General features: G+C 41.1%; 1 protein-coding gene across 1 annotated transcript in view; it reads left to right on the forward strand.

The window, feature by feature from the left end:
• The window catches only part of LOC106572638 (protein diaphanous homolog 1), a 45,199-nt gene that overhangs the window by 14,322 nt on the left and 7,384 nt on the right, over positions 1–23,493 (forward strand). The window contains exons 9-12 of the mRNA XM_014147001.2: positions 6,622–6,733; positions 8,253–8,343; positions 10,106–10,192; positions 17,979–18,131. Coding sequence (XP_014002476.1) covers positions 6,622–6,733; positions 8,253–8,343; positions 10,106–10,192; positions 17,979–18,131 — 443 coding nt within the window. The remainder of the gene's footprint in view (positions 1–6,621; positions 6,734–8,252; positions 8,344–10,105; positions 10,193–17,978; positions 18,132–23,493) is intronic.

A 23,493-nucleotide genomic window follows, 5' to 3' on the forward strand; every position in this document is an offset into this window, starting at 1 on the left:
TATGCACCTTACTGGACTGTTTTCGTCGTTTGTTTTGTATTGATTAAGGGTTTTCTTTAATAAATAAGAGGATGAGCACTTTACCCGCTGCGTTTTGGTCCCCCTTCAACGACGAGTGTTACAGACTGGCCAAACTCGAGTTTCTAAAAGTGAATTCAAAGGCAGTGTAGAATGACTGTACAGCCTAATATGGCATTTTTCATTTCATTATTATATAATTCTAAGTGATTATTTTTGAAAATGTCATTATATACAGCCTAAATGCGAAATGTATAGGCATATTGTTGAAGTGATGTTGTTGATGTGTTGTTGAAATCATGAGTGATCCTGCCAGCCTGTAATGTGTCACAAATGCTTCACAATTTATTCCTTAAATGGCAAGCTATAGGCTTGAAATAATAATAATATAGCCTAAATAATACTTTTTTGTTCCTTAGCTAGCTTGCTCCTGACTGATTTAGTGTTAGTATGTTTTTTAATAGCCTGTTTAAATGAACATCAATTGATAGTGACAGAATCACACATTACTTCCCAAGCAAAGTACATTTTTGTCTCCTTGGCTATAGAGGGTTGTAGCACAGCCTCTGAATGTCATGTAGAGAAACCAAAGATATCCCATATGCATCAGAGTCACGTCTTTCCCCTGCATTTAACAGCTTGTTTCTTGTATAAAGCATTGCGGACTAAAGCCTCGTTATAGATCACTTTATATAATCAGGTCCATCATTTTTATGGTAACAAGAGGTAGGCCTATGCTTTTAGCCATTTTCTTTAACAAAAGCCACAATTCCCTCACATACGCTCTCAATTCGAGCCCTGGTTTTAACACACAAGCCCTTCACTGACACAGAGATATTTAACTAGTGTATGATGACTGAAGGAATTGACTGACAAAGTAAATGGATAGTAAACTATCATTTCATCTGTTAAACAGGTAGGCTTACCTCTTATTTTTTTAATAGGAAAAAATAGGCTCCAACGCAAAGCCCTCTTGTTGTTAGCAGCCTAAAGTCAAATTAAAATGAAGACAGTTTACATTAATTAGCCTACTTTCAGCACCCATGCCCTGTCTATCTCCATGTCTGCCCCTTCATAGTATTGTAAATTACTTGAATATGGAGTATTGTGAGTTTACATACACCTTAGCCAAATACAGTTGAAGTCGGAAGTTTACATACGCTTAGGTTGGAAACATTAAAACTCGTTTTTCAACCACTCCACAAATTTCTTGTTAACAAACTATAGTTTTGGCAAGTCGGTTAGGACATCTACAGTGGGGCAAAAAAGTATTTAGTCAGCCACCAATTGTGCAAGTTCTCCCACTTAAAAAGATGAGAGAGGCCTGTATTTTTCATCATAGGTACACGTCAACTATGACAGACAAAATTAGAAAATAAATCCAGAAAATCACATTGTAGGATTTTTTATGAATTTATTTGCAAATTATGGTGGAAAATAAGTATTTGGTCACCTACAAACAAGCAAGATTTCTGGCTCTCACAGACCTGTAACTTCTTCTTTAAGAGGCTCCTCTGTCCTCCACTCGTTAACTGTATTAATGGCACCTGTTTGAACTTGTTATCAGTATAAAAGACACCTGTCCACAACCTCAAACAGTCACACTCCAAACTCCACTATGGCCAAGACCAAAGAGCTGTCAAAGGACACCAGAAACAAAATTGTAGACCTGCACCAGGCTGGGAAGACTGAATCTGCAATAGGTAAGCAGCTTGGTTTGAAGAAATCAACTGTGGGAGCAATTATTAGGAAATGGAAGACATACAAGACCACTGATAATCTCCCTCGATCTGGGGCTCCACGCAAGATCTCACCCCGTGGGGTCAAAATGATCACAAGAACGTTGAGCAAAAATCCCAGAAGCACACGGGGGGACCTAGTGAATGACCTGCAGAGATCTGGGACCAAAGTAACAAAGCCTACCATCAGTAACACACTACGCCGCCAGGGACTCAAATCCTGCAGTGCCAGACGTGTCCCCCTGCTTAAGCCAGTACATGTCCAGGCCCGTCTGAAGTTTGCTAGAGAGCATTTTGATGATCCAGAAGAGGATTGGGAGAATGTCATATGGTCAGATGAAACCAAAATAGAACTTTTTGGTAAAAACTCAACTTGTCGTGTTTGGAGGACAAAGAATGCTGAGTTGCATCCAAAGTTCACCATACCTACTGTGAAGCATGGGGGTGGAAACATCATGCTTTGGGGCTGTTTTTCTGCAAAGGGACCAGGACGACTGATCCGTGTAAAGGAAAGAATGAATGGGGCCATGTATCGTGAGATTTTGAGTGAAAACCTCCTTCCATCAGCAAGGGCATTGAAGATGAAACGTGGCTGGGTCTTTCAGCATGACAATGATCCCAAACACAACGCCCGGGCAACGAAGGAGTGGCTTCGTAAGAAGCATTTCAAGGTCCTGGAGTGGCCTAGCCAGTCTCCAGATCTCAACCCCATAGAAAATCTTTGGAGGGAGTTCAAAGTCCGTGTTGCCCAGCGACAGCCCCAAAACATCACTGCTCTAGAGGAGATCTGCATGGAGGAATGGGCCAAAATACCAGCGACAGTGTGTGAAAACCTTGTGAAGACTTACAGAAAACATTTGACCTGTGTCATTGCCAACAAAGGGTGTATAACAAAGTATTGAGATAAACTTTTGTTATTGACCAAATACTTATTTTCCACCATAATTTGCAAATAAATTCATTAAAAATCCTACAATGTGATTTTCTGGATTTTTTTTCTTCTCATTTTGTCTGTCATAGTTGAAGTGAACCTATGATGAAACTTACAGGCCTCTCTCATCTTTTTAAGTGGGAGAACTTGCACAATTGGTGGCTGACTAAATACTTTTTTGCCCCACTGTACTTTGTGCATGACACAAGTAATTTATCCAACAATTGTTTACAGACAAATTACTTCACTTATAATTCACTGTATCACAATTCCAGTGGTTCAGAAGTTTACATACACTAAGTTGACTGTGCCTTTAAACAGCTTGTAAAATTCCAGAAAATGATGTCATGGCTTTAGAAGCTTCTGATAGGCTAATTGACATCATTTGAGTCAATTGGAGGTGTACCTGTGGATGTATTTCAAGAATTACCTTCAAACTCAGTGCCTCTTTGCTTGACATCATGGGAAAATCAAAAGAAATCAGCCAAGACCTCAGAAAAAAATTGTAGACCTCCACAAGTCTGGTTCATCCTTGGGAGCAATTTCCAAATGCCTGAAGGTACTACGTTCATCTGTACAAACAATAGTACGCAAGTATAAACACCATGGGACCACGCAGCCGTCATACCGCTCAGGAAGGAGACGCGTTCTGTCTCATAGAGATGAACGTACTTTGGTGCAAAAAGTGCAAATCAATCCCAGAACAACAGCAAAGGACCTTGTGAAGATGCTGGAGGAAACAGGCACAAAAGTATCTATATCCACAGTAAAACGAGTCCTATATCGATATAACTTGATAGCCCGCTCAGCAAGGAAGAAGCCACTGCTCCAAAACTGCCATAAAAAAGCCAGACTACGGTTTGCAACTGCACATGGGGACAAAGATCGTACTTTTTGTAGAAATGTCCTCTAGTCTGATGAAACAAAAATAGAACAGTTTGGCCATAATGACCGTAATGTTTGGAGGAAAAAGGGGGATGCTTGCAAGCCGAAGAACACCATCCCAACCGTGAAGCATGGGGGTGGCAGCATCATGTTGTGGCGGTGCTTTGCTGCAGGAGGGACTGGTGCACTTCACAAAATAGATGGCATCATGAGGCAGGAAAATTATGTAGATATATTAAAGCAACATCTCAAGACATCAGTCAGGAAGTTAAAGCTTTGTCGCAAATGGGTCTTCCAAATGCATACATTTTCATACTTTTTTTTGTACTGGTCCCCCGTGGGACATTTACCGTTACCCTGTCATCACTGGATGTCGTATATCAGGATGATTTTGACACATTTTGTCATGTTAATTGTTACACAGACACTGACATTTGAATAGAAAATAACTTTAGTCTTGATGTGGCAAGATTAGAAATATCAGTCTTGTCACATTACATCCAAGGTAAATGAAAACATCAAGGGTTGTGACTGACTACCCACTATACCTGGACTTCTCAACACTCACTCAACACAAATGTTCTATAATATACTGCTCAAAAAAATAAAGGGAACACTTAAACAACACATCCTAGATCTGAATGAAAGAAATAATCTTATTAAATTATTTTTTCTTTACATAGTTGAATGTGCTGACAACAAAATCACACAAAAATAATCAATGGAAATCCACTGTATCAACCCATGGAGGTCTGGATTTGGAGTCACACTCAAAATTAAAGAGGAAAACCACACTACAGGCTGATCCAACTTTGATGTAATGTCCTTAAAACAAGTCAAAATGAAGCTCAGTAGTGTGTGTGGCCTCCACGTGCCTGTATGACCTCCCTACAACGCCTGGGCATGCTCCTGATGAGGTGGCGGATGGTCTCCTGAGGGATCTCCTCCCAGACCTGGACTAAAGCATCCGCCAACTCCTGGACAGTCTGTGGTGCAACGTGACGTTGGTGGATGGAGCGAGACATGATGTCCCAGATGTGCTCAATTGGATTCAGGTCTGGGGAACGGGCGGGCCAGTCCATAGCATCAATGCCTTTCTCTTGCAGGAACTGCTGACACACTCCAGCCACATGAGGTCTAGCATTGTCTTGCATTAGGAGGAACCCAGGGCCAACTGCACCAGCATTTGGTCTCACAAGGGGTCTGAGGATCTCATCTCGGTACCTAATGGAAGTCAGGCTACCTCTGGGGAGCACATGGAGGGCTGTGCGGCCCCCCAAAGAAATGCCACCCCACACCATGACTGACCCACCGCCAAACCGGTCATGCTGGAGGATGTTGCAGGCAGCAGAACGTTCTCCACGGTGTCTCCAGACTCTGTCACGTCTGTCACATGTGCTCAGTGTGAACCTGCTTTCATCTGTGAAGAGCACAGGGCGCCAGTGGCGAATTTGCCAATCTTGGTGTTCTCTGGCAAATGCCAAACGTCCTGCACGGTGTTGGGCTGTAAGCACAACCCCCACCTGTGGACGTCGGGCCCTCATACCACCCTCATGGAGTCTGTTTCTGACCGTTTGAGCAGACACATGCACATTTGTGGCCTGCTGGAGGTCATTTTGCAGGGCTCTGGCAGTGCTCCTCCTGCTCCTCCTTGCACAAAGGCGGAGGTAGGGGTCCTGCTGCTGGGTTGTTGCCCTCCTACGGCCTCCTCCACGTCTCCTGATGTACTGGCCTGTCTCCTGGTAGCGCCTCCATACTCTGGACACTACGCTGACAGACACAGCAAACCTTCTTGCCACAGCTCGCATTGATGTGCCATCCTGGATGAGCTGCACTACCTGAGCCACTTGTGTGGGTTGTAGACTCCGTCTCATGCTACCACTAGAGTGAAAGCACCGCCAGCATTCAAAAGTGACCAAAACATCAGCCAGGAAGCATAGGAACTGAGAAGTGGTCTGTGGTCCCCACCTGCAGAACCACTCCTTTATTGGGGGTGTCTTGCTAATTGCCTATAATTTCCAACTGTTGTCTATTCCATTTGCACAACAGCATGTGAAATTTTTTGTCAATCAGTGTTGCTTCCTAAGTGGACAGTTTGATTTCACAGAAGTGTGATTGACTTGGCGTTACATTGTGTTGTTTAGGTGTTCCCTTTATTTTTTTGAGCAGTGTATATCATTTATTTCATTTAGCAGACTCAAAGTGACTTACAGTCATGCGTGCATAACATTTTAACGTATAGGTGGTCCTTGGAATTTAACCCACTATCCTGCTGTTGTAAGCACCATGCTCTACCAGCTGAGCTACAGAGGACCACCATTTTCCTATTAAACATAATATAAGAAAATCGTGGTCCAAGGTAACATAATTAACATGGAGGAAAGGAAAGTAAAAAGGACGGGGGGGATTTGATATATTTGTGGCGTGGTGTTTAAAATGACCTTGTAATGTAGGAAATACTTAAACATTATTTCTTCTTCTAGATGAGACCTCTTGCTTTGGCCCAGAGCGGAGTAGAATGATCAATACATAAAGAAGCAGAGTGCAGTGAGCACCCCGCACACCCCTGTCAGATTGGGGCTTTTTAATTAACTGACGGTCGACCTGTTAAATTAAGACGAGGAGAATAGCATAGAATCTAGCTGCATATTACTTCTAAAACCTTAACCTTGAACTGGGTGTTACTCAATCAGTGCATGAATCCATCCCTGACTGCATATCACAATAATTCCTTACCATATTTCATTTTAAAGTGTTTTAGAGTGATAGTGTACTACTAATTAATTGTTTTTCTCCCAGCTCCTGCAGCATACACAGAGGTTGTTAGGTAAAACAAAAATTCCCATCAGTTTGGATTTGATAGAATACAAATGAGTGCACCCCAAAGGCACTCGAGAGAGATAATTAATCCAAGCACCTTTTGTCTTCAGTTATTTCATTTCAAGTTGCAGGTACAGGAAAAAGAGTATCTCCCTGTCAAGAGTAAAACCATTCATGTGTCGTTGTTGAGTGAGTGTGTTGATTTTGTTTTCCTGATTATTCCCCCAGATATTTTCCTCAAAAGTTTCCATGTGCAGCCAGGAGAACTAAAGGACAAACTGTTCTTGGTTAATGAGGGTGAGGGAGGCTTCTCTGATGAACAGATCACTTCCCTGAGGAGGTAAGAAGGGATTACACATTCATGTTGCAGATTAATCTCGAATTTGGATACAACTGCAGTTGCCTGCATTGAGAAGAAAACAGATTCAGACTTGATGCAGGATTGTATCAAGTCCGATGCAGGGCAGCAGTATAACTTGTAAGATTTTACATGGTACATACACAAGACCAGTAAGATTGCATGTTGGTAAAACATTAGGTTGTGTAAGACAAGTGTTACGAGTGCAGGGTACATACAGGGATCATACATACAGGAATAAACCCAATGAAGCCTATGAGACATGGCAAGTGAAGTCACTGCCAGTTCATGTGAGTAAGAGAGGCACAAGCAGTAGTCTCTATAGCGTTTGCTCTAATACTAAAGAGCAGATGCCAGAACCTTTTACCAGAGCAGACTACTAATAAAACTTTCATTGGTGAGGTATTTGAGGAGATAGACACTATTGAGTTACACTCAGGGGTATAACACTGAAAGCCGAGTAAAATGCTTACCTCCGTCTCTACAGTTTACTCAGTGCTTTCTTTCGGTGAGGTGCTGACCTGATCAAAGAACAGTGATCTAATGTACCTCATAGAGGATTATATTTATTCTATGAAAACGTAATATATATTTTAATGTGGCATCGCGTGGGCATCAGGAATACAATCTCTGATAGATACCACTCCCCACAGGGCCTCCAATATTAATGACATGCGGCTATAGCTCTATAGCTCCAATCCAGCGCCACATCCCAGGGCTCATGAAAAAGTGAATGTCTGGTTTGGAGTTGAAATACACTCAGATGACAGAGGACGGGAGAAAAAGAGATTCCATTTAGGTTCAAACTCAGTGCAAGTGAATGAATGGATGGCCGTGGCTGGCATCAACGGTCCTGCTGCTTCATAGGAGCTGACGGAGGCCATCAGAGCTACTTGGCTTTTAATCACTCCCCTTTCTCTGGGTCACTGGAAATCAGCCTAGCATTATGGCTCTATCAGAGAAAGGGGGTATGGCATTGCATGATCCTAAATGGGACCCTGACCTATTTCCTTTATAGAGCACTACCTGGCTACCACTACTTGGTGCCATTTTGGATGAAGCCCGGATTGTGTGTCTTGTGAAAAAGTGTTTGTTGTATTTCACTTAATTTATGCATTGTAACTGAAAAGGTGACTCCTTTTTTTCAATTACCAAAGCCTCAGTGCCATTCAGACTATGTAGACAACTGATCAGTGCTATACTGACTGACTGAGGGAGGCATTATATTTAGCCTGACTTATTATTAGACATTGAGGAGGAATGAAATGTCACACCGTATCGATAAGATGTCAGCTACTGTTTGAATCTGCAGCAAAGCAGAGCGGATCCACTCAACCCTAACATTGCTTATTGACTCTTATGACACAATCAAGAGGGAACTCTCTTATGACATGAAAAATGTCAAACTGGGATTTATGTTGTGATTTATGTTTAACAAAGACATAAAAAATAACATAACAAAGACATACATTTAAATATGTTAAATATGTTTCCTTTATAGATATGTACCTACCTCAGACGATGTGGAAATGTATAAATCTTACAAGGGGTCTGTGTCAGAGCTACATGTTGTGGACCAGTACATGATGGAGGTAAGTATCTAAGCATGCCAAGCTTTCCAAGACTAGGGTAATGCCTTACCATACCTACTTATCACACATGTCCTAGATAAACCTTAATGTTTGCCAATTTTGATTTTGTTTACATAAATTAAAAGAAGCTCTTACCGTCCATGTGCTGTGCATGCTTCATAAATGGATGACCAATTAAAGTAATTAAAAACACCTTGTGAATTTTAATGAGCGGATGTGATGGATCTACAAAATAAACCACATTTTTCAATTCCTGAAAAGGTTTAGTTCACCCAAATTACATAATGACACATTGATTTACTTACCCTGCAAGCAGTCTATGGACAAGTTATGACAGCAATCCATGCTTTGGTCTAGTTACCCTGGCACTGTTTCCACATGCTAATGTTTTAGCATTTGTTGCACAAATCCCATTCATGTCATGGGACTGATATTAGTATTTTTCATGCATCACATTCAAATCATCCAAAAGTATATTACATTTATTGTGAAACTAAGTCACTTAGAGATTATTTGAACATGATGTGCGAAAAATGCTAATATCGGACCCATGACTAGAATGGGAATTGTGCCACAAATGCCAAATCGTTAGTAAGGAAACCAATATGTAATTTTGTTGAGGTGTACCTTTAAAGTTTTTTCCAGGATGCTGATGTTATGTAATTTCTGCATCAATGATTTGCATGGTAATAATATGCATTTCTTCCTCTATGACTCCTCTTCTCCTTATGGAGTCCTGCTGTATCCTTAGTCACCTTTATTATCCTTCCCACATACTGGATGATGAGGCTTCTCACCTCTAGATACACTGTAAAAGTACCCCATGTGGTTGATGATGGGCAGAAGGGATGGCAGATGCGCCAAGAAGCAAGATCAGCCGGCCATGTTCTTCACACCATGATCTGACACCATGCATAGGGATATGTTGGGAGACATTGTGGCAGTAACACCTCTCATGGTGGAAGGGCTTAGCATCACAGTTTGTGTCCTCAGTTCACATGCATCCTGTAGTGTTTCCAAGGTTTTCTGGGTAAGAGGGGTTTTAGTGAGTCCCATATTTAACCTTTGAGATAAACTAAAAAGGGATGTCCCTTGTAACGATTTTCAAAGTAAAGTTTTTATTTAGGTAGGTCATATGTATCAGTATGTTAATAAACGGGTCTTGTAAAATGTATATTACAAAATATTCAGCTACCCGCTGCCTGTAGTAGCTGAATAATTACTAAGATCAAGAAATAACCCCAAACCTAACATCTTTCACTAATCCCCATCAGACCAAGGCCCTTTGGCTTCTGGGGCCTAATGCACCTGTGCATGAATGACACACTGTTGCGTGACAACCCAGAGTGATTTATTAGAGGTTAGCAACCAACCCAAAGGTCGACTAGGCAGCTCAGCCAATCGTTTCAAGATGTCAAGCCTTCAGCTTCTCTGCTAAATCAGACTGAAGACAAGACAGCCCACAACATACCCACCAGGGAATCTTAGCTCTTAGATGTAGCTGCTCCTGTTAGAGAAGAAGGGTTGAGGAGAGTCTTTAGGAAGAAGTAATTAGTAGCCACCCCATAGTGTCTCTTAAGCGGATCCCAGTAGACGGAGTGTTTTTTAAATCAATCTGAATAATCACATATAAGTAGAATGTGTGATATTGTGTGTGTTTGTGTGCGTGTTTGTGTGTGGTGTGCATGTGGTATGTGTGTGTGGGTTCTGTGTCTACATTCTGTGACTGTGTATTACTCATGTAACTGCCTCCCCATTACAGATGTGCAACATTCCTTACCTGAACTCCAGACTGGACCTGCTGCTGACTCTAAGAGAGCTGCCCATAAGCATGGAGGATCTGCAGCCGGTGAGTTCACTTTGGCCTGATATGAACATTAGCTTAATATCAACACTAGCATACTACAGCTGTAGGATCTTAATTTGAGCCAGTTTTTTACAGCAGCAAAATCAAGTCTGAAATTTCAAAGTGGAAATTACACACTTCAGAAGCCCTTTTAAACTTCAAATACACTACAAATGTAAAATGTCCTTCATTGCAGGAAAGTTCCCCTGTAACAGAGTAATCAAATTAAGATCCTATGTCTGAACTTAGTATGAAGCAATGTTTTGGACATGCATTCTGAGTGGTAGGACATATGGAATGTTTATTGGTTTATTCTGATCCTCATTAGCTTTTTCTGAAGCAGCAGCTACTTTTCCTGGAGTCCACAAAAAATACAAAACATGACAAGTAACAAAACACTGATACACTGATAGTCAAGGACAGTCACACAAATGTAAAATAAAACAATAAACAAACAATGCAAAAAAATATACAAACAATACAAAAAAATGTGTGTTAGAATGTGTCTGTGTGTGTCCCCTTTTTTAAAGGTAATTTTGCTGTTTGCTTTGGAGTTTCATGTGATCATGGCTCTGTATAATACTGTGCGTTGCCGTGAATTCATTTTGGACTTGGAGACTTTGATGAGACCCCTTGTGGCATGTCTTGTGGGGTATGTATGGGTGTCTGAGCTGAATGTTATTCGATTATGCAGACTATCTGGAATTTTCATTACAGTAATACTTCTCATAAAAACTAGAAGAGAAGTACTTAATCTCTACTCAACCCTCAATCAGGAAAGACTGGCAGGCATGTTGTTGATGTTAGTTCTCTATTTTGCAGTTAAGGGCTTCATGGTGTGCTGCTCTGTTTTGAGCCAGCTGCAGCTTTGCTACGTCTTTCTTTGCTGCACTTGACCATATTACCGGACAGTAATCAAGATGGGACAAGAACAGAGCCTGAACAACTAGTACAGTTGATGTTTGTGTCAAAGTCATTCTAGCCTTGTGTAAGTCCAGTGGCAAATCATTTGTAGAAATTGAGAAGAGTAACGGCCCAAGGGAACTGCCCTGAGGGACACCGCACGGTAAATATCTAGTGTTATAGAAGCTTCCATTGAAGAACACTCTGGGTTCTATTGGATAAATAAATTGGATAAATAACTATCCAACCATGTGATGTAAAGCCATAGCAAGTGAGTTTCGTCAATAACAATTTCTGATCAATAACATCAAAGGCTACACTGAAATGTAACCATACACCTCCAACTATCATCTTATTATCTATTTAGTTTAACCAATCATCTGTCATCTGAGTCAGTGCAGTACAAGTTGAGTGCCCTTCTCTATATGCATGCTGAAAGTCAGTTGTTAACTTGTTCTCTGAAAAATAGCATTGTATTTGGTCAAACAATTCTCTCCATCAGTTTACTAATAACAGGCGGCAAACTGATTGCGTGGTTGTTAGAGCCAGCAAAAGGAGCTTTACTATTTTTAGGAAGTGGATTGCTTTAGCTTCCTTCCACTCTTGTGTACACACACACTCCTTTAGGCTTTGGCTAAGGATTTCGAAAATAGAGGTGGCAATACAGACTGCTACCATTCTCAATAGTTTTCCATCAAGATTGTCTATACCTGGTGGCTTATCATTATTGATGGATAATAATAATTTTTCCACCTCCCCCACATGATTTTGACCAAATTCAAAATAGCAATCCTTCTCTTTCATTATTAGATATTTCATACATCAATGGTTCATTGTTCAATGTTGTCATTTCACTTCTGAGTTTTCCCACTTTACCAGTGAAATAGTTATTAAAATATCAAATGGTTTTGTTATAAATGACCCATCAACTTCAATGAACGATGGAGCTGAACTGGGTTTTCTGCCCATGATATCATTTGAGGTACTCCAAATTATTTTTTTATTGTGTTTTGTGTCATTTATCTTGGTTTGGTAATGTACATTCTTATTATTTTTGTTAAGTTAAGTCACAAAATGTCTCAATTTACAGTATGTCATCCAATCAACTGAGCAGCCTGAATTGTTTGCCACCTCTTTTGCATAATTTATTTGAACCATAACATTTTTCAATTCATCATCAATCCAGAGGGCTCTAACAGTTATCACAGTTGCTTTCTTAAACAGGTGCATGCTTGTCAACAATTGACATGAATCCTTTTACAAATACTTCACTTACTCATACACATCAGAGCAACATAAATGTGCTATATCTTCAACAAAAGAGTCATGAGAAATAATTTTGTATGATCTCTTATAACTTTCTTTAGGCCTAACCTTTGGCACTTTGGCTTTCCTTGTTATTGCCACAATGTTAGGGTCACTACAGCCAATGGGTACTGATATTGCTTTGGAGCAAAGCTCTGCAGCATTAGTGAAGATATGATCAATACCAGTGAATGTCACAGATCCAACACTATTGGTATGACCTGAGTCATATTACAGGCATAAGTCACATTTAGATGCTTCCTCTTAAGAGGACAGCTATTTGCTAACCAGTTCAGGTCACCCAGAAAATATACCTCTCTGTTAACATCACAAACACTATCAAGTTCTTCACACACATAATCTAAATATTGACTGTTAGCACTTGGTGGCCTATAGCAACACCCTAAAACAATAGGCATTAGATGAGGCAGGTGAACCTGCAAAAACAACACTTCAATAACACTTGACATAAGATCTTATCTAAGCATTACAGGGATATGGCTCTAAAAATATACAACAACACCACCCCCATGGGCATTCCTGTCTCTTCTGTAGATGTTATATCCTTCTTGTATTGCTACTGCTGCATCATCAAAGGAATGATCTAAGTGAGTCTCAAAGATGGCTAATATATGAACATTAACTGATGTTAGCAAGTTATTGGTTTCATTAACCTAATTTTTAAGACTACATATAATAATATGGGCTATTTTAGCCCTTTCCTATGTAGCTGATCAGATAGACAAAATATGGAAAAGAACAAACAAGAGAAAAAAACAACAGCATAATTCAGAAGTCCGTCAAGTGGCTTGGCTCTCTCATCCTGTCCAAGCTTTTGGGAGGGAGGGTAGACAATGAGCCTGCCATAGCAGATGTAAGCAATGTCCCCATGTGCTCTGGCAGCTTTCATGGCTGGGATAAGTCTTTTCCTCTTCTGGCGCACAGTTTAAGGATAGTCCTCGTTGAGGAAGATGTACGTTCCTCTCAAGTTCTTGGCTCTTTCTAGAACAGCCACCTTGTCCTTGAACCTCAGGAACTTGACCACTATCAGCCTGGGCCTGTCACCTGGGCCGGTGGCGAGTTTTCCAGTACTGTGGGCTCGTTCCACCTCAATCTTCCTGTGGTCCGTCTTCAGTTTCTCAGTGATCATTCTGTTCACATTGTCCTCCCCTTCAGACATTTGACTCTACAAGAAGTTGGGGAAACAACCACATAAAAATAAAAGCGGTACATTTAGAGAATTATTCTGAATTAGGTGTCATCTCGTGGAGATTCTGCAATTCCGTCAACAACGATGTTGTTCCGCCTTGATTGTCCCTTGAGATAATCTGACTTCTGCGTTGTTATCATAGATTCACATACTGAACTGATGTCCTCTCTCAATGACTTACCGATTGCTGTCATCTTTCTGTTGTCCTGTTTAAACTCACATAGACACTTTTAACCTCTGTAGAATTCAGCATCCAGAAACACCTGTTGTGTTCTGCCTAGGCTCATATTCTCTCCACTCTGCATTAACAACTCACTGTGACCATTATCTATCTGCTGTAGATGCAGATAGCTAGTGCATTCAACTGGTAGACAAAAAAAGTTGTATTGTCACATACACAGGATAGACTAGACTTGAGCATAAGCGAAATACCTAATAACAATTGAATGGGTGCACAAGATATTTACATTACAATGTATTGCATGGAATATATTATGTTTAACTTTCAAAGACGGTATCCTCTGCAATAATTTACTTTGTTAATGTGAATTGTGTTTCATCAAGAAGTTGCTTTGTATGAAATTTTGTTCCTGCAATGTAGGCTGATAATCTAACAAATCTAACAAAAATATATAAAAGAAGAACATAAGTCAATTCTCTAATGCAAAATGTAATCTTAATTCATCATGGTTTATAACATAAATAAAATGGACATCTGGAAAAGTAAGTAAGAAACAAAGGCTTTCTCCTCTTTAAAAGTACCTAAGCTCTTAGAGTTAAAGTGCGAAACTGAAGTATTTTTGTTCCATTCATTTGTCGCTGGATAGTTAAATTCCACTCATGAAAGAATGGCATGAGATGCACTTTTACATGCCCTTCTACATTTGTGAAATGCAAATCATTTTCTATCGCCTTAATTCAACAAATAAATGTTCCACCTCACACCTTAATATATTAAATAGCAATTTGTAAAATCCAAATGTTGTTTACAAATATTGTATGAAAACCCTATTCACCCCTCTACCATCTAAAAATACTTTCCAAAATGTAGTTGCAATTCATAGACAGTAGCACAGTGTTAGTCACACATGATTATGGAATGGTGTGTGTACTGCATTCTGTGTGTGTACTGTATATTGCAGGATTATCCTAAAGATAATTATGTGAGATAGTAACACCTGCCTGTGCCTTGCATTCATTTGTTGTTGGAGTTTTGGTTAGTCACACAGTCGGGTTGACTTCTATTACTATGGTACATGGTCTGTACCTCTAAATCCAAATAGGATATTTGTATCTGATAAGATCTTACTCCGATCTTCTGCTATGCAAGAAACTATTATTGTCAATTTTGCAGCATAGGGTGACAATTAATATTCTTGTTGCTGTCATGAGCCCAGCAGTTTGTATTTGTATGTCAAACCTATTCTTTGCACAATCAATTCAATTGGACAGTGCAGTTAGATTAACCTCTCTGGGCTAGGCGGGACGAATTCGTCCCACCTACGCAACAGCCAGTCTAATCCAGTGGCGCGATTTTCAAATACCTTAAAAATCCTATTACTTCAATTTCTCAAACATATGACTATTTTACAGCTATTTAAAGACAAGACTCTCGTTAATCTAACCACACTGTCCGATTTCAAAAAGGCTTTACAACGAAAGCAAAACATTAGATTATGTCAGCAGAGTACCAAGCCAGAAATAATCAGACACCCATTTTTCAAGCTAGCATATAATGTCACAAAAACCCAGAAGACAGCTAAATGCAGCACTAACCTTTGATGATCTTCATCAGATGACAACCCTAGGACATTATGTTATACAATACATGCATGTTTTGTTCAATCAAGTTCATATTTATATCAAAAACCAGCTTTTTACATTAGCATGTGACGTTCAGAACTAGCAAACTTCCGGCGAATTCACTAACAATTTACTAAATTACTCACGATAAACGTTCACAAAAAGCATAACAATTATTTTAAGAATTATAGATACAGAACTCCTCTATGCACTCGATATGTCCGATTTTAAAATAGCTTTTTGGTGAAAGCACATTTTGCAATATTCTAAGTACATAGCCCAGCCATCACGGGCTAGCTATTTAGACACCCGGCAAGTTTAGCACTCACCAATATCAGATTTACTATTACAAAAGTTTGATTACCTTTTGTTGTCTTCGTCAGAATGCACTCCCAGGACTGCTACTTCAATAACAACTGTTGGTTTGGTCCAAAATAATCCATCGTTATATCCGAATAGCGGCGTTTTGTTTGTGCGTCCCAGACACTATCCGAAATGGTAAATCAGGGTCGCGCGCATGGCGCAATTCGTGCCAAAAAAAATCTAAATATTCCATTACCGTACTTCGAAGCATGTCAACCGCTGTTTAAAATCCATTTTTATGCCATTTTTCTCGTAAAAAAGCGATAATATTCCGACCGGGAATGTCCATTTAGCTAAACAGAGGAAAGAAAACAAAGCTTTCGGTCGACGCGGGCACGAGCCTGAGTCTCACAGTACTGTAACCAGCCACTACCCAAACGCGCTACTTTGTTTCAGCCAGAGCCTGCAAAGCCACGATTCAGCATTTTGCCGCCTTCTGAGAGCCTATGGCAGCCGTAGGAAGTGTCACGGTACAGCTAAGATCCTCACTCTTCAATAAACAGAGACAAGAAGAACGACACCTTGTCAGACAGGCCACTTCCTGCATGAAATCTTCTCAAGTTTTTGCCTGCCATATGAGTTCTGTTATACTCACAGACACCATTCAAACAGTTTTAGAAACTTTAGGGTGTTTTCTATCCAAAGCCAATAATTATATGCATATTCTAGTTACTGGGCAGGAGTAGTAACCAGATTAAATCGGGTACGTTTTTTATCCAGCCGTGTCAATACTGCCCCCTAGCCCTAACAGGTTAACAAGAATTTAAGCTTTCTGCCAATATCAGATATGTCTATGTCCTGGGAACTTTTCTTGTTACTTACAACCTCAAGCTAATCGCATTAGCCTATGTTAGCTCAACCGTCCCGTCGGGGACCCACCGATCCTGTAGAGGTTTTAAGTAACCGTCTGTCGTTTTGTAAACGCCAATACGTGCATACCAAATGTAACATATCATACTAATTAGAGTTCCCAGATTTACATTTACTATGTTATGTCTAGTCTATGAGACCAGGCTGCAGTGAGAGGTTGCCCCCTTCAAAACCTGATTTGCATTCTTTGTATTTGTCACGTGCTGACCAGTAAAGGGGTTATTTGTTATTGTAGTTTGGTCAGGACGTAGCAGGGGGTGTTTGTTTTATGTGGTTCGGGGTTTGTTGGGATATGTTCTTATGTAAGAGGGGTGTTTGTTTTATGTGTTCCGGGGTTTTGGGGTATTGTTCTATGGTTTGTATTTCTATGGTTTTTCTATGTTGTGTATTTCTTTGTTGGCCTGGTATGGCTCTCAATCAGGAACAGCTGTACATCGTTGTTGCTGATTGGGAGTCATACTTAGGTAGCCCTTTTTTCACCTGTCTTTTGTGGGAAGTTGTTTTTGCATAGCAGTGTGTAGCCTGCATTACTGTGCGTTCGTTCGTGTTCTTGTTTTGTTTTGTTTAGTGTTCAAATAAAAGTTAAAATGAGCACTCAACCCGCTGCGCCTTAGTCCACTTCATACGACGCCCGTTACAGTATTTGCATTCTGCTCTGTTAAGGCTTGAGGAGGTCACACTGGTGTGCTATGGGAAGTTACTTTGTAAACTTGAGCATATGGTTGGATGTTGTATCAGACACGCACCTTTGCTAAGTGGATTTGTTTTTCCAGAGGGCTGCTCTGTCTCCCCACTACATCCCCTCCTCACCTTCCTCCTTACTTTACTAGCAGACCTAGAAATTCTGTGTTGTTGAGAGAGATTGCAAACAAAATCTAATACCTGTCCCATTTTTAATATACAGCTGCCATTCTATGAATATCGTGCAGTGTGCACCATGTTTCTTAGATATAAGACACAATCGCTTGTGATAGGATGGTTAAAAACTGTGTAGTATGAATGATAATAAATAATATAATCTGAAAACCACAATGAAATGCATATGTTGAAAATATAATTACTTTTGCAATGTAGAACAAGTCAATCTACTTGTTTACTTCAAAATACAAGCCTATTATCCAAAATAAATGTGTGCTATTGAAATTTTGTCACATCTCTAGTCTGACTGCAAATTTACTTGAAAACCTAAAAGGATTTCGCCTGGGTTTACTCAACTCTCATAAGCTCATGAATCAGACAAAACAAGAGAGTCTGATTCAGACAAAAAGAGAGAGTGAGTATGCAGTTGGATTAGAGTGAAATTACTTCTCCTGAACCACCATCTTTGTCTTTCAGCTGATTAACCAGAAGATCAGGATGTGCACGCAGTTGTACAGCTCCAGGTCGTTTGTCTCCGTGCTGGAGTACCTGCTGGCCATCGGCAATTACCTCAACGAGAACGCAGGGAAGAGAAAGGCCAAGGGATTCCGCCTCTCCTCCTTAACTAAAGTAGGTGCTCCTCTCCTCTGCTGTCACCTGACCTTTGGTGGAGTGTCTAGCACTAGGCTAATAAAACTTCTCATTGATATACACAGACGGATCTCCCTCCTCCTTCTCTCTCCTTTCAATTTCTCCTCCTATCCATCCTCTGCCTGGTCAGCTGAGTCCAACTCAGGTTGGGTCATTACCCCTAGTGTGTCTAACTCTGACACGCAGGTAATTGTATCACCGCCTGGCTTCACAAATCAAATGGAACTTCTTGCCATGGCGCAGACTCTGGGCTGGTGGACATTGGACAAGTCGAATGTGAGGTACCCTACAATTCACAGTGGGCAATGGCAGTCACAACTTCTTTGACCTTACTGGTCCTTTTCTTTAAATCTCATTGTTGGTAGTCTTAGACTAGTCTTGTTTTGGATTAGACTCCTTGTTTATTAGATACATGGGTTTTTTATCCATTTATCTGGGATCATTTTAGATCTCTCTGAACTATTAGAATAGGTCTTTCAGCGTAGTAGACGACTCCTTGGCAGTTTCTATAGATTGCCGCCTGAGCCGCTGCTGTGCTGTACTGGTCCCCTTATGGGAAGATTTAATGGCACTTTGCCCCAGATTTAAAATGCTTCCTCTCTATCTAATAAGACTGGAGTCTCTTACTCCCAAAGCCTCACATAGAAGGTTTGAATGTGAAACAGAGAGGGCTAAGTTGTTTGCACTGTGAGGGGACTCTGTGTTTTGAAATAAATGGCTGGACCTGGAAGTTGATACAGTAACTGTGAGGTAAGAGAAAGCCATAGAGGTTGTTGTTGTTTATCTTCAAGTTGATGCTGCGTGCATCTCTTCTAGACTGGTCCTCAGGGAAGTGCCCTGGACCTCAAATTGGTAAACAGCGTAACCTAGTAAAGACTATGGAATAAATCCCATCACAGGATTAGAGAGAGAGAGATGTCCCCTTTGCATTTCAATTAAGACAGAAGGCATAAGCCACCGTGGCTTGCATTTTAGAAAGATCATCAACATTTTATATAAATAGGTTGAATATGGATGCATTTGTATTGATTTATTTTCATTCATTTTCAGGAAACTTAACACTCCTCAAGTATTTTTTTATTCACAGAAAAAGCTCCCCACTGTCTAAGTAAGGACACAACGTATTACGGCTCTAGTAAAGGTGATAATGACTATGAATTTATATGGATGCTTTTATGATGTAATGTTTTTCTTACGATGTGATGCTTATTGTTTTGATTTGTTTTCAAATCAAATTGATAACAAACACAGCCATATCTGAGTAACAAAAGCATTTGCAATACCTTGAACAATCAGTTGACCTCGTCGAGTTAACGCAAAAATGGAAGAGTCAAGGAAAACCTTGTGGATTGTTGATACATGCATCCAATAATACAAAGCAACATGCCTCAATATTAACACAGAGAGAATTTCTATTTTTAGTGGTTAGGTTAACAGAAACTGTACTTTGAGATCCTATTGTTTGAGTAGCCTTGGGGCAAGGTACTTGCATTTGTACACGCAGCACACAGAAATGTGTGCATTCTTTTGCTCTGCTGTGCATCTCAAGGCCTGGTAGGAACAGTAGTTGTGTGGCTCATCCAGGACTCTGTGGCATAGGACTGCTGCAGGTGACCCAGCATGGCTGATCTCTCCTATTTCATTTTCTGGTGAAGGTCTCTGTGTAGACCGAAACAGCACAGTATGACTTGGTAGCAAGATGGTGCCGACAGACAGCGTCACCTCACTTCTAGTCCTTAGAAAACTATGCAGTATTTTGTTTTTGTATGTATTATTTCTTACATTGTTGGCCCAGAAAATCTTAAGTGTTATTACATACAGCCGGGAAGAACTATTGGATATCAGAGTGACGTCAACTTACCAACATTAGACCAGGAATACGACTTTCCCGAAGCGGATCCTTTGTTCGCACCAGGTCATTTGATCTGATTCCAGAGGCCGACCCAAACAACCTCGCCGCAGAAGACCTTCTGACCTTCTGGTCAGACTTCAGATTCGTGCACACCACCCACCGCTTCTGAGTATATTACTCGCCAATGTCAAGTCTCTAGATAACAAGGTAGATTAAATTAGGGCAAGGGTTGCTTTCCAGAGAGACATCAGGGATTGTAATATACTCTGTTTCACAGAAACATGGCTTTCTCGGGATATGTTGTCGGAGTCGGTACAGCCACCGGGATTCTTTATGCGTCACACCGACAGAAATAAACATCTCTCTGGGAAGAAGAAGGGCGGGGGGTGTATGCTTCATGATTAAGAATTTATGGCATAATCGTAACAACATACAGGAACTCAAGTCCTTTTGTTCACCTGACCTAGAATTCCTCACAATCCAATGCAGACCATATTATCTCCCAAGAGAATTCTCATCGGTTAATGTCAAAGCCGTATATATCCCCCCTCTTGCCGATATCATGATGGTCCTCAAGGAACTTCACTGGACTCTATGCAAACTGGAAACCATATAACCTGAGGCTGCATTTATTGTAGCTGGGGATTTTAACAAAGCAAATTTGAGAACAAGGCTACCTAAATTCTATCAGCATATTGATTTTAGCACTCGCGCTGGAAAAACACTGGATCACTGCTACTCTAACTTCCGCGATGCATACAAGGCTCTCCCACGCCCTCCTTTCAGCAAATCTGACTACGACTCCATTTTGCTCCTCCCGTCCTATAGGCAGAAACTCAAACAGGATGTACCTGTGACAAGAACTATTTAACGCTGGTCTGACCAATCGGAATCCACGCTTCAAGATTGTTTTGATCACATGTTCCGGGTAGCCTCAAAGAATAATATCAATTTATACTCTGAATCGATGAGTGAGTTTATAAGGAAGTGCATTGGAGATGTTGTACCCACTGTGACTATTAAAACCTACCCTAACCAGGGACCGTGGATAGATGGCGGCATTCGCGCAAAGCTGAAAGCGCGAACCACCACATTTAACCATGGAAAGATGACTGGGAATATGGCTGAATACAAACAGTGTAGTTATTCCCTCCGAAAGGCAATCAAACAAGCAAAATATCGGTAAAGGGACAAAGTGGAGTCGCAATTCAATGGCTCAGACATAAGACGTACGTGGCAGGGTCTACAGGCAATCACGGACTACAAAAAGAAAGCCAGCCACGTCATGGACACCGATGTCTTACTTCCAAGACAAACTAAAAACCTTCTTTGCCCCCTTTGAGAATAATACAGTGCCACCGATGTGGCCCGCTACCAAGGACTGCGAGCTCTACTTCTCCATGGCCGACGTGAGTAAGACATTTAAACGTGTTAACCATCGCAATGCTGCCGGCCAAGACGGCATCCCTAGCCACGTCCTCAGAGCATACGCAGACCAGCTGGCTGGTGTGTTTACGGACATATTCAATCTCTCCCTATCCCAGTCTGCTGTCCCCACATGCTTTTGTATGTATTATTTCTTACATTGTTGGCCCAGAAAATCTTAAGTGTTATTACATACAGCCGGGAAGAACTATTGGATATCAGAGCGACGTCAACTTACCAACATTACGACCAGGAATACGACTTTCCCGAAGTGGATCCTTTGTTCGCACCACCACCCAGGGCATTTGATCTGATTCCAGAGGCCGACCCAAACAACCTCGCCGCAGATGTGCCAGCATGGTGTGTGCAACGCCAGGGTTGTGGGTTCGATTCCCACGGGGGGCCAGTACAAAAAAATTAAAATTAAAATAAAAAAAAATGCATGAAATGAAAATGAAATGTATGAAATGTATGTTCACTACTGTAAGTCGCTCTGGATAAGAGCGTCTGCTAAATGACTAAAATGTAAATGTAATGCTTCAAGATGACCACCATTGTTCCTGTACCCAAGAAGGCAAAGGTAACTGAACTAAATGACTATCGCCCTGTAGCACTCACTTCTGTCATCATGAAGTGTTTTGAGAGACTAGTCAAGGATCATATCACCTCCACCTTACCTACCACCCTAGACCCACTTCAATTTGCATACCGCCCCAATAGGTCCACATACAATGCAATCGCCATCACACTGCATACTCCCCTATCCCATCTGGACTAGAGAAATACCTATGTAGAAATGCTGTTCATTTACTACAGCTCAGCATTCAACACCATAGTACCCTCCAAGCTCATCATTAAGCTTGAGGCCCTGGGTCTCAACCCCGCCCTGTGCAATTCGGTCCTGGACTTCCTGACGGGCCACCCCCAGGTGGTGAAGTTAGGAAACAACATCTCCACTTCACTGATCCTCAACACTGGGGCCCGACAAGGGTGCATGCTCAGCCCCCTCCTGTACTCCCTGTTCACCCATGACTGCATGGTCATGCATGCCTCCAACTCAATCACCCAAGTTTCCAGACGACACAACAGTAGTAGGCTTGATCACCAACAATGACGAGACAGCCTATAGGGAGGAGGTGAGGGCACTTGGAATGTGGTGTCAGGAAAACACCCTCTCACTCAAAGTCAACAAAACAAAGGAGATGATCGTGGACTTCAGGAAATAGCAGAGTAAGTACCCCCTATCCACATCGACAAGACAGCAGTGAAGAAGGTGGAAAGTTTTAAGTTCCTCGGCATACACATCACGGACAAACTGAAAATGTCCACCCACACAGACAGTGTGGTGAAGAAGGCGCAACAATGCCTCTTCAACCTCAAGAGGCTGAAAAAATGTGGCTTGTTACCTAAAACCCTCACAAACTTTTACAGATGCACAATTGAGAGCATCCTATCAGGCTGCATTACCTCCTTGAATGGCAACTGCACCACCCACAACCGCAAGGCTCTCCAGAAGGTGGTGCGGTCTGCACAATGCATCACCGGGGGCAAACTACCTGCCCTCCAGGACACCTACAGCACCTGATGTCACAGGAAGGTCAAAAAGATCATCAAGGACAACAACCTCCCGAGCCACTGCCTGATCCCCCCGCTACCATGCAGAAGGTGAGGTCAGTACAGGTGCATCAAAGCTGGGACCGAGAGACTGAAAAATAGCTTCTATCTCAAGGCCATCAGACTGTTAAACAACCGTCAATAACACAGAGAGGCTGCTGCCTACATACAGACTTGAAATCATTGGCCACTTTAATAAATGGATCACTAATACATACTGTATTTTTATACCATCTATTGCATCTTGCCTATTGCCGCTTGGTCATCACTCATCCATATATTTATATGTATATATTCTTATTCCATCCCTTTACTTAGATTTGTGTGTATTAGGTAGTTGTTAATGTTAGATTACTTGTTAAATATTACTGCACTGTCAGAACTAGAAGCACAAGCATTTCACTACGCTCGCAATAACATCTGCTAACTATGTGTATGTGACCAATAAAA

This window comes from Salmo salar, chromosome ssa15, assembly GCF_905237065.1.
Source record: "Salmo salar chromosome ssa15, Ssal_v3.1, whole genome shotgun sequence".
Lineage (NCBI taxonomy): Eukaryota > Metazoa > Chordata > Actinopteri > Salmoniformes > Salmonidae > Salmo > Salmo salar.